Genomic DNA, 12,201 nt, shown 5'->3' on the forward strand with positions numbered 1-12,201 from the left:
CAAAGTGCTGGGATTACAGGCGTGAGCCACCGCGCCCGGCTTAATTTTTGTATTTTTAGTAGAGATGGGGTTTCACCATGTTGGCCAGGCTGGTCTTAAACTGCTGACCTTGTGATCTGCCCGTCTCAGCCTTCCAAAGTGCTGGGATTATAGGCATGAGCCACTGCGCCCGGCCCCTTTTATTTATTTATTTTTTTGAGACACTCTCGCTGTGTCACCCATGCTGGAGTGCAGTAGTGTGATCTCGGCTCACTGCAACTTGCGACTCCCAGGTTCAAGCAATTCTCCTGCATCAGCCTCCCAAGTAGCCAGGACAACAGGCACCCGCCACCATGCCCGGCTAATTTTGTATTTTTAGTAGAGATGGGGTTTCACCATGTTGGTCAGGCTGATCTTGAACTCCCGACCTCAGGTGATCCGCCCGCCTCTGCCTCCCAAAGTGCTGGGATTACAGGTGTGAGCCACTGTGCCCAGCCTTCCCCACCATTTTCTAAGAGGGTCACGAGGCATTCCAGCTCATTCTTGTGGTTCCTGGAGTTCTGGTCCATATGTCTTCCATAGCCACCTACTTCTTCCCACCAGTCCTAGCCTAGCCTCTCCTGTGTTCTTGGCAGTGGGCAGTACTCCTCCCACAGGATCCTGGAGCTAGCACTGACTGCAGTGAAAGTATTTATGCGCTATCATCACTACCTCCGTCAGTATGCAAGCGTCACCGTTGCTACTACAGCTAATCTACAAGCCCCACCATCTCCACCTCCACCAGTTTCTATTAAACACATAGGTGCACCTACTATGTGCTGAGCCTGGGGTTACTAAGAGGAGTCAAGACAATCCCTGCTCTTGAGGAAACTGTTCTGGTTGGAAAGGCAGATACTGAAACTCTTGTCTGAAGGCAAGTGCCGGGATGGTGAATATGGGGTGCAGGGGAGCCCTGGGGTGTGATCAGTACTGTATCAGAAGGCAGCACTAATGTCTGTGGGGCCTTCAGTAAGGAAGCACTGAGCTGGGGGAAGAAGGGGTACAAGGAAGACTTCATGGAGGAGCAGCATGTAGAGCAGGGCATTGAGAATGAAAAGGCACCTTTCAGGCCAAGGTGGATGAGGGGATGGCAGATGTGAAGGCCTGGAGTTGTGTGCTGGAGGGTGACAAGCAGTTTTGTGTGGTTGTAGCTCTGAGAAGGAGGAGATTCTCATCTCAGAGATGAGGTCCGAGATGAGGCTGAACTGGTAGGCGGGGGCAGCTCCTCCAAGGCTTCCTGTGAAGGCCAAGGTACCTGCCACACTTCAGACATCCTTTGAGCCTCTTCACATACCTGTCCTCACTTAATTCATGCCAAGAAATTTAGACTTTACCCTGGGGTATTCCCTCTGTGCCCCCGTACTGACCGTCCTTTTTATGGGCTCCAGTTTCCCTATCTATATAAATTCAGGGAATTGGCTAGCAGATAGCTTTGACACTAGAACCGTTTTCTCTGTGCAGAGTACACGCAGCTTGGTACACATTGTATGCTCAATGAATATTTTCTATGGGTAAATAACTTGCCAGCCTTTCAAGGACTGCACTGTTGTCAACCTGAGACTCTAGCAAGAAAAGGGCCTCAGAGAGAGTTGGGTTTAGCTTTGACTCTCCCATTTTGCAGGGAGGGAAGAGGGTGTGCTGGAGCCATAAGAGGCAGCACAGTGTAGTGGAGGGGCTTGTTCCAGTGGCAGGAAGGATAAGCCATGTGGGGCCTACAATGGAGGGCTCTAGACTTCCAGCCCAGTGCTCTCTCTGCTGTACCATGCTGCCTCTAGTTGGAGAGAAGGGCAGAAGTTATGGTAAAGAAGAGTCATAGCCCAGGCAGTGGGGCCCTGGGCAGGTCCCTCAGCACAAGGACACCTGTGATGAGGACACAGAGGTGGGGCCCCGGGCCTGGGCCCCAGGCCCCAGATGAAAGAAGGCTTTTCATCTCTCTGTCTTTAATTTTTCACTCTGTCGCCCAGGCTGGAGTGCAGTGGCGCAATCTTGGCTCACCGAAACCTCTGCCTCCCAGGTTCAAGCAATCCTTCCACCTCAGCCTCCCAAGTAGCTGGGATTACAAGCATGAGCCACCATGCCTGGCTAATTTTTTGTGTTTTTAGCAGAGATGAAGTTTCACCATGTTGGCCAGGCTAGTCTCAAACTCCTGACCTGAAGTGATCTGCCTGCCTTGGCCTCCCAAAGTGCTGGGATTACAGGTGTGAGCCACAACACCTGGCCTTTTTAAAGAAACCCCCCCCCCCCACACACACATATATTTTGAGACGAGTCTTGCTCTATCTCCCAGGCTGGAGTGCAGTGGTGTGATCTTGGCTCACTGCAACCTCCATCTCCTGGGTTCAAGCGATTCTCCTGCCTCAGCCTTCTGAGTAGGTGGGATTACAGGTGTGCGCCACCATGCCTGGCTAATTTTTGTATTTTTAGTAGAGATGGGGTTTCACCGTGTTGGCCAGGCTGGTTAAAAAAATATTTAACAGGCCGGGTGGGGTGCTCACACCTGTAATCCCAGCACTTTGGGAGGCCGAAGCAGGCAGATCACCTGAGGTCAGGAGTTCGAGACCAGCCTGACCAACATGGTGAAACCCCATCTCTACTAAAATTACAAAAATTAGCTGGGCGTGGTGGCGCGCGCCTGTAGTCCCAGCTACTTGGGAGGCTGAGGCAGGAGAATCGCTTGAACCCGGCAGGCGGAGGTTGCAGTGAGCCGAGATCGTGCCACTGCATTCCAGCCTGGGCGAGAGTGAGACTTGGTCTAAAAAAAAAAAGACCTACCTTACACAATTGTCTTGTGGATAAAATGAAGTAATGCACGAAAGCGGTTAGCACAGAGCCTGGCACATAGTAAACACTAAGTAAAAGGGTGCTACTATTTTGAACACTGTAACTACAGAAATACAGTCAGTTTGATACATTTGTACACACAGGCACGTGACACTCATGGGGAGGTGGCTCGTGGATTCTAACTGCAGCAGGGCTCCGGATCGGCGTTCTCCCAGCTCCATTGCACTCCTCAGAGCGGTAGCCTCTGGGCTGAGAGAGCGGGCAACCCACCTGCCCCACCTGGACTGGCCCGGCTTTCCCTTGTGCGCCCTAGGCTGGGCGGCTCAGCAGGTCTCCCAGGTTCCGGGAGGGCGGAGCCAACGGGATGCGCGCCAGGCCCCGCCCCTCCTCCGGTCCCGCCCCCTGTCTGGCCATTGGCCGCAGAGCTCGGGGGCGTGGTCGCGCTGGGGCTGGGGGCGCCCGCGGTGCCCGCCCGCGAGTCTCGCTGCCTCCCTCCCGGGGCTGCGGGCCCGGCGGCCGGGCTGGCTGGGCCGCGCTTGGGTTCCCGCGCCGGCTCCCGCGCCCGCCATGGGCAACTCACACCACAAGAGGAAGGCCCCCAGCGGTCCCCGGGTCCGCAGCTTCTGGCGGTTCGGGCGGTCGGCGAAGAGGCCGGCAGGTAGGGGCCGGGGTGGGGGCGGGGCAGGCAGGGAGAAGGGTCCCTGCTGCGGCCGTCGCCACCGCCGCTGCCCTCTCCCGGGGCCTAGAGTGAGTGTGGGGGGTTCGGGAATCCCCGCGCAGACCCCACCCCTCACAGGCACACGGAGACACACGTACACGGTAATACCCACCGGCGGGCACACGTACATGTTCGCAGTTTACACAGTCACACGCACAACACCCACTCAGATGTACGGACACGCAGACACAGGATCACATACACCATCACACCCACACCCTCGTACCATCGCAGTAGGACGCACAGAGCCTGAGACACAGGTACATGTATACCTATGCATGCGGTTTACACAGCCACACGAGCTACACCCACGCGCAGATCCAGCCACATAGGCACAGTCGTTCACACACATCGGTCATGTGGGTACAGTTGCCCAGCGTCTTAGGCACACAGATGTACACATAGAAGATTCGTAACTGCACAACCAACCGGACTCGCACTCAGGCTCACAGCAGACCCTAAGGCACTCGAACACACACGCTTATTCCCCAGGTCTTAGCCCCCAACAGGCTGAAGGCTGAAAGTTTGTAGGAGGGAGGGGAGACAAAGGTGGAAGGGAGAAGCTGGAAACCCGGGGCTGGAGGCTCGGGACCGCCTCCATCTGGCGCGATCGGGAGTCGGACTGGTTTTCTTGGCTCCCTCCCTGCCCCCACCCGCGCCACCGCGATTTCTCCCCGCCTCCCCCGTCCCCCGTCCCCGCGGTCCCCGAGGTCGCCGCCGCATCTCCCTCTTTCAATGCAGCCACCCAGCTGGAACGCAGCCCTTGCCGGCTGCTGCGGGATCCCTCCGCGGGTCACATTCCAGGCTCCAAGGGGGAGGGGAGGGAATGGGGAAGGCCTCCAACCCCAGGAGATGGGATTCCTGTTTCCCCCAAGTGCGGCAGTTCAGGGTATCCCCGAGGGGTGCTGAAGGAGGGGCTATCGAGAGTGCCTAGTTTTCTTACTGGTGAATCCAGAGATGGGGGAAGGGCAGGGTGATGGTTCCATTCCCCTCTCCCCAAGATAGAGGGTCTTCAACATAGGCAGGCACCTGAGGGATACCTGTTGGTCTGGGGGAGTGAGGAAATCCCAGAGGAGGTGGGGTGAAGGGGGCCCTGCTGTGGTGGGAGAATCTAGGGGTGTATTCCCAGGATGGCCCACATTCCTAGAGATTCCGAACCAGAGCTTGATGATCTCATCGCTCCATGGAGGGGGTGGTGGAAAGAGCCTGGGCTGGGAAGTGGGAGACCTCTCCTCTCAATGAGGCTCTGGAATAGGCCCTGGTGACCTTGAGCAGATTCCTTTCACTTCTCTTGATCACCCTGGCTCCTACAGGGGCCCTGTCTATGAAATCAGGGGCCCTAGGTGACTTCTTGGGACCTTTACTGTTCTGGCTATCCATTTCCTGGATGAAGAGACTGAGGTCCAGGAAAGAGGGACTTGTCCAAGGTCATTTGCCTATGGTGGTTTGAGGTAGTAATGTAATCAAAATGACAATAAGAAAACGGTTAACTAAGTTCAGTTAGGCTCTTTGAGGATTTCTCAGAAGGTAGAATCTCTAGGACCTTCCAGCACTCTCCCTGGCCCAGCAGTCCTGAAAGTCCTAACTGCCTACCTGTCTCATAGAATCTGCACTGAGGGGGCAGGACTGGGGCTCTTCATCTGTCCTCTGATGGTCGCTCCGATCTGATGGTTTCCTAGGAACTAACTGTGGGCCCAGACTTGTGACCATTTGTGATGGAGGAGAGAGAAGATAAGAAGGCTGTGTTTATAGTCTCTTGCCTACTGGCCCTTGAGGAAGTGGCCTGGGGCTTCCAGCAACACTGTGAGCTTCTAGCTCCTGCTGAAACTCATGGCTCAACTCAGGCTTTAAGGCGTTCTGAAAAAAATTAGAAAGCAATGTCAAGACAACACAGAAATTAAGTGTGGGGGCTAGGAAATATTCTAGGCTATATATCAAAAGCCTTCTGGGTTGGGGTCAGCTTTAGAAAACTGAGGAGATGGCCGGGCGCGGTGGCTCAAGCCTGTAATCCCAGCACTTTGGGAGGCCGAGACGGGCGGATCACGAGGTCAGGAGATGGAGACCATCCTGGTTAACCTGGTGAAACCCTGTCTCTACTAAAAAATACAAAAAACTAGCCAGGCGAGGTGGTGGGCGCCTGTAATCCCAGCTACTCGGGAGGCTGAGGCAGGAGAATGGCGTAAACCTGGGGCGCGGAGCTTGCAGTGAGCCAAGATCTGGCCACTGCACTCCAGCCTGAGCGACAGAGCAAGACTCCGTCTCAAAAAAAAAAAAAAAAAGAAAAAACTGAGGAGATAGTCCTAATTGGTATTTGAAGTAACCACAGGATTGAAATTAGTCCTAAATTGTTGGTTAAATGAGATAACCAGGGATTTGTTTCAGCTGTGGGGTATGGTTGTGAGCAAAGGCATGGAGTTGAGGTCAGGTGAGGTGGCTCATGCCTGTAATTGCAACACTTTGGGAGGCTGAGGCTAGAGGATCACTTGAGACCAGGAGTTTGAGACCAGACTGGGAAACGTAGCAAGACCCCATTTCTACAAGAAATAAAACATTATCTGGGCGTGGTGGCACATGTGCCTTTGGTCCCAGTAGTTTGAGAGGCTGAGGTGAGGGGATTATGTGAGCCTGGGAGGTCAAAGCTGCAGTGAACCGATCGTGCCACTGCACTCCTGTCTGGGTGACAGAGTGAGACCCTGTCTCAGAAAAAAAAAAAAAAATGAATGGGCTGGATGCTCACACCTGTAATCCCAGCAGTTTAGGAGGTTGAGGTGGGTGGATCACCTGAGGTCAGGAGTTTGAGACCAGCCCAGCCAACATGGTGAAACCCTGTCTCTACTAAAAATACAAAAACTAGCCAGGCATGGTGGCAGGCACCTGTAATCTCAGCTACTTGGGAGGCTGAGGCAGGAGAATCGCTTGAACCCAGGAGGTGAAGGTTGCAGCGAGCCGAGATTGTGCCACTGCACTCCAGCCTGGGTGACAAGAACACGACTCCATTTCAAAAACAAAAAACAAATGGAGTTGAGACTGAACATGGAGGTGGGAGGGAAAAGTAGCCGAGGGTCCTTTTCTTGAGGTTCCATTAGGAATGTAGACCTCAGTACCTTTGGTTTTACTTGTGCTGAGGATCCTAAGTCATCCTCGGCGTCAGCCTCTGCTGTGACAGGCCCAGGTGGGGACTGGAGCTTGAGTATAAGTACTCAAGTGCCAGTATAAGTAATCATTTCATTAGTCTGTGAGAGAAGGAGGGAGAGAGTACAAGGCAGGGAGAGAGGTCTGGAGTCTGCAGGCCACAGGGAGCCAGTGAAGGTGTTTGAGCAAGGGGGAGGAGTCTACAAAAATGGGGTGTTAGGAAGATGGCTCTAGGGTGGGGGCAGGTGCAGGCAGGACAGGTTGAGGGGTGGGGTGGTGAGAGTGGAGGCTGAGAGACTGTTGCAGTAATCCAGGGGAGAGGTGATGAGGTGAGGGCTGGGGACAGGGTGCGGGCTGTGGGAGTGGAGAGGAGTGGCAGCTACAGAGAGAGACTTCGGAGGAAGTGACTGAATTTATAAGACCTGGGATTAACCAGATGTTGAGAGTAAGGGCCAGAGGGAGCTGTGTGGGCTTCTGTGCTTGAGGCTGCTTGGCTGGGAGATGGTAGCAAAGATAAAAATAAGGCCCTATGCTGTCCCTTTACATCAGTTAGTTCATTTGTCCTTTGTCCTCCAACAGTCCCACAAGCGACAGGCTATTCTCCCATTTTAGAGATGAGGAGGCTGGAGTTCAGAGAAGTGAAGTCACTTTCTCAAAGCCACAGCAAGGAGATGGCTGAATCTGGATTCAAACTCAAGCCTGTCACATTACAAAGCCTGTGCCCTTCATCCGTTTAGGAATAGAAGGGTGTCATCTTATGATGGAGGTGCCTGCGCGTCCTCTGGGCAGAGAAAGCCTGCAGCCCCCAGGGATTTGGACTATGTAGAGAGGACTAGTGGAGGAAGCACTGTGGGGAGGGTTATGGGTTGAGGACTAAGCATTAAAGCCTCCAAGCGCTTAGAGAGGGAGCAAGTGGGAAGGGGAAATCAAGACTCAAGGAAGGGTTGATCCCTCGGATCAAATGCCCTTGGAAGGTAGAGAAGGGTGAAGGTGTATGAGGTGAGGCCTCCTGACTGCTGGAAAGACACTGTAACCTGCCAGGAGTGTTTGGTCTTGGCATTCAGGGATCCACCCAACTCTCCCCTCCAAAGGCTAGCTGGGCACTTGGTTCTGGGCGGGTTGGGGAATGGTGGTGGGTGTGAATTGGTAGCCTAGGAAGACCTGCCCTCTTCCTGTTCCCACGCATTGCACGGTCAAGCTTACACACGTGGCACTCCTTCTGGTTGGATTTATTGTTCCCATCGTGCACATGGGGAGGCTGAGTGAAGGGACTGCTGGAGTCAGAACATCTGGAATTCTTTTCATCCCTCCCCTTGCCTGTAGACCTGGAGGTTTAACTTCTTGGAGTCTGGGGTCTTTGGTAGGTTCCACAGCTGGAGAAGGCTCCCTCCTCCATTCCCCCCATGTCTCCTCCCCTTTCTTGTGGGGAGACTTGTGACCAACTGCTTGGGTGACTTGCTTGTGGGAGCCCTGGGCTTCCAGATAAGAGGCTGGTCCAGCTCTCTTTGATCTGAGGGATCTGAGATAAGCAGAATCTCCTTGCTGCCCCAGGCCCCAACTCAAAGCAGGGAACCACTGACCCCCCATCCTTCTAGGGGCAGAGTCATCCATGGTGAGAGCTCTTTGGAGATCATATCTCCAACCCCCACCACATCTCAGATGAAGAAACTGAGGCCCAGAAAAGCACAGTGCCTGGCTCAGGATCATGTTGCAATTAAGGGGAAATGCAAGCTCCAACCTAGGACTCCTCACTTCAGGGCAGTGAGATCTGGTCTGGGCCTGGAATTCCCTTCCCTCCCAAACTGAGGGGTTAGGGCTGCCAGATGGAGGGGTATCACTGAGGAGAGATAGGGAGCTGATGTCAAGTGTTCCTTATCAGACCTTATCTTAATGGCCCTTAACCCTACTTGAGATTTGAAGAGAGCTGGAGTAGAGGGGAGAGGAGGCTGCTGGTGGCATGGGAAGAACATGAGTCAGAGTTGGGCTCACATCCTGCCTTTGCCATTACTGGCAGTGTGACCTTGGGCAAGTCTCTGACCCTTGGGGTCAGGGTTTACACTAGATTGTGTGGCTTTCTTTAAGGTTCCCAGGCACTCTGTGAGGTGGGTATTAGTCCCACATTACAGATGAGGGGACTGAGGCCCAGAGAGGCCAATTCATTCATCCAAGGCCTGGAATCCAGACCTCCTGATTCCCGCTCTTTCTTCTCCCTACTCTGTGGTGGCTGCCTCTGGCATCCATAGGATGGGGATAATCATGCCTTGAAGGAACTAAGGAAAGGGCTATGGAAAGTTAGAATTGTGCCTTGGCTGAAAGGGATTATTATGTCATTGCTGGGAGCAAATACTAGCCCAGAAACTCATTAGGACATTTATTAATATTATTGTAGCTAATTCCTCCGTGCACTACTGCCTGTTCCCCCAGGGCACCCCGTGGGATGGGCTCCTCCCCTCCCTGCTCTGGGCACTCCCTGCCCCCCATTATTTACCTTAGAACCGGCCTGTCAGCTCTGTCCCTGCTGGGGTGGGGCTGGACACCAAGGGAAGGAAGGAGGGGGATTCCCGCACAGGTGGGGTACAGTGCCCCCACTTTCTTTGGGCAGGGATTGAGGTCGTGCCCCCACCTGTCAACCTCCCTTACCCATTAACTTTCTCAGACTTAGGATCACTAAGGTTGTTGGAGTGAGACCCAGGTTCAACCACTCCCTGGTTGGATGACCTTGAGCAAGTTAGTCACTTTCCCTTGAGCCTCCTGGTGGAGGAAACTACTGCCTTTTAACTTTCTTGTTAGGTGTTCTGCGAAACAGTAGAAGAGAAAGTGTTTTGAGAACCATAAAGCGCCTCCACCTGAAAGTTTGTTATGCTCGTTTTCCTTTGTTTTGCCTCTTTGGGAATAAAATCTACAAACATTCTGGTTTCTGCTTCTGCTTCTAGAATGTGTAACGGTGGGGGGGCAGGGGCCCTTCATTTGTCCACCTGTACAGTGAGGGGTTGAGGCTAGGGGCCTCTGAACACCCAGGATTCTGGCTCATGGGCTGGCCAGGGACAGTTCGGACAGGAGTAGGGAGTTGGGGGCTGGGTTGGCTTTGGAGGGTTCAGCCTCCTGAGCAAGGCCACCTGGACAGCTGTGCCCTCCCCCCTCATTCCTCTCCCCTGAGTCAGGCCTGCCTGGCTGTGGGCGCGCCACCACCCCCGCCCCTTGCTCTGGAATGGGGCAGGTTGAGGCCTCACCCCATGGAGGATGTTGCCAAGACAGTGTGTGCGCATGTGCATGGCCTTGGGAGGCAGGGGCTCCCTCCCCATTCTGCCCTTTCCCCAGGCTTTGGAAAGCCCCTGAGTAGGGGCTACACACACCTGTTTTTCTGTACACACAGCCCCTTGGCAGGCCCTGTGTGGGTCTGTGCAGTTGCTCACGGGTGAGGAAAGCAGGGACTAGGGTGGCTTAGGTGTGCTTTATGGGTGTTTATTATTGTTTGTTTGAGATGGACTCTTACTCTGTCACCCAGGCTGGAGTGCAATGGCGTGGTCTTAGCTCACTGTAACCTTCGCCTCCCGGGTTCAAGCAATTCTCCCGCCTCAGCCTCCTGAGTAGCTGGGATCTCAGGAGCTTGACACCACACCTGGCTAATTTTTGTATTTTTAGTAGAGTCGGGGTTTCACTATGTTGGTCAGGCTGGTCTTGAACTCCTAACCTCGTGATCCGCCTGCCTTGGCCTCCCAAAGTGCTGGAATTACAGGTGTGAGCCACGGTGCCTGGCCATGTGGGTGTGGTTTTGAGAGTCCCCACCTGTGCAGGGCACCTGGCTAATTTTTTTTTTTTTCCAAGATGGAGTCTTGCTCTGTCACCCAGGCTGGAGTGCAGTGGCATGATCTAAGCTCACTGCAACCTCTGCCTCCCGGGTTCAGTGGGACGCTGCCTGCTGCCCGAGTCTCTGCCCTGGTAAACTGTCTGAGTTGAGGAGCCCGCAAGTGTGCTTCCCGGTGTGCCCTGTGTGCTGGGGACGTGGCCACCAGAAGCAGTGTCTTCTCAGATCCAGGAAGCCTCCTCCCCCAGGCAGGTTGGGGATGAAGGTGTGGTATGGGGTGCTTCCCTCATGGCCTCAGCCCTAGGCTGCACCTCTGGATTGCCAGGGCAGAAAGCCCTGCAACAGGGACTCTAAGTGTGGCCGTGGGCAAGGTCTTTCCACTCTCCGGACCTCAGTTTCTTTGTGAAGTACCCTTCCCAGTCACCTGAGACTCAGGTTGTTGAGCCCCTCCCCAACCAAGCCACAGGTGTATAGATCTGGGGTGACTCGGAGAGGCTGCGGGCTCTGACTTGGGTGGGGAGGGGGAGGGGTGTTGCTGGGGCAACCAGATGTTATCGAATGTAAGCCCTTGGATTTCTGGGAATTTGCAGCTGTGGCCCTGACTGCCAGCTGTGGGCTTGGGACCTTGATGAGCTGATGTTCCTCTACCCCTGTCTTGACAGGAACTCAGCCCTTAGTTTCCCTGCTTAGAGGGTAGCTGAGGATGACTGTCCTGTGTGGTGAAAGGCTCCATTTTAGAGCCAGCCAGAGTTTGGGAAGTCACCTAGCTCTCTGAGCCTCATAGGCCCATGATCAATTACTAGGAAAGTACCTTCCAGTACCTGCCTCGAAGAACTTTTGTAAGACCCATGAGGACAGAGACTGCATTTTGCCTTTCACCAGGACCTGGCATGGTGCCTGGCATGAATTAATCACCCTGCAAATGTCGGTCTACTGGTCTTTTCTGTTTGTGTGAGACTGATAAGAAGGGTGGGTGGGTGGGTGGATCTGGCCTAAGAGGGGAAGAGTGGGGACAGTAGGTGGTCAAGAAACCTCCAATTTGTAGAGTCCCATGACCCTTTTTCAGAGGGGAGATCAGGTTTGTAGCTGGCACAGCGCACAGAACATGACTTTTGGATTCAAGTTGTTCTGAGTGAGAATACTGATTTGCCATTTATACCGTGGAGGCCAGAGAGGGCAGCTTTATAATGCTTGCTCCCTCTGGTCTCCATTCCCTCTTCTGTAAAATGGGAATAAAAGTGCCTACTTCTTAGGATTGTTGTTTAGATCTCATTGATTTGTTGATGTGACGATTCAGCTCCACAAATGTTTGTTCTCTGGAGAGCAAGACCTCAGCTTGTACTTGAGTAGTCTCAGAGGCCAGTGCTAGGGTGGCAGCAAATGGGGAAGGAACTGCAGGGGGACTGTGTTGCTTGGGAGCCTCTGTGAATTTTTAGTTCCCTAGAGACTCAGAGAGAAAGGTGCTATGACAGAGGGGTGTCCTTAGGCACGGCTGGTGGGATACTGCACAGATACATATATATAGTTCACAGATTCTCTTTTACAGTCTCTGCTGTGCTTTTTAGAGTTACCAGGGGAATCTTTTTTTTTTAAGTTTTATTTTTATATATTTACTTTTTTTTTTAGAGACAGGGACTTACTCTGTTGCCCAGGCTGTAGTGCAGTGGCACAATTATAGCTGACCGTAACCTCGAACTCCTGGGCTTAAGCCCAGCCTCCCAGGAAACCTTTTTTTTTTTTTTTTTTT

General features: G+C 53.6%; 1 protein-coding gene across 1 annotated transcript in view; it reads left to right on the forward strand.

Annotated features, from left to right (window-relative positions):
* Positions 1–3,340: 3,340 nt before the first annotated feature.
* Positions 3,341–12,201, forward strand: part of KIAA1522 (KIAA1522 ortholog) — a 22,437-nt gene continuing 13,576 nt past the window's right edge. Inside the window, exon 1 of the mRNA XM_011974068.1 lies at positions 3,341–3,457. Within this exon, the coding sequence (XP_011829458.1) occupies positions 3,367–3,457 (91 nt within the window). The 5' untranslated portion in view covers positions 3,341–3,366. The remainder of the gene's footprint in view (positions 3,458–12,201) is intronic.

Source organism: Mandrillus leucophaeus, unplaced genomic scaffold, assembly GCF_000951045.1.
Source record: "Mandrillus leucophaeus isolate KB7577 unplaced genomic scaffold, Mleu.le_1.0 Scaffold141, whole genome shotgun sequence".
Taxonomy (NCBI): domain Eukaryota; kingdom Metazoa; phylum Chordata; class Mammalia; order Primates; family Cercopithecidae; genus Mandrillus; species Mandrillus leucophaeus.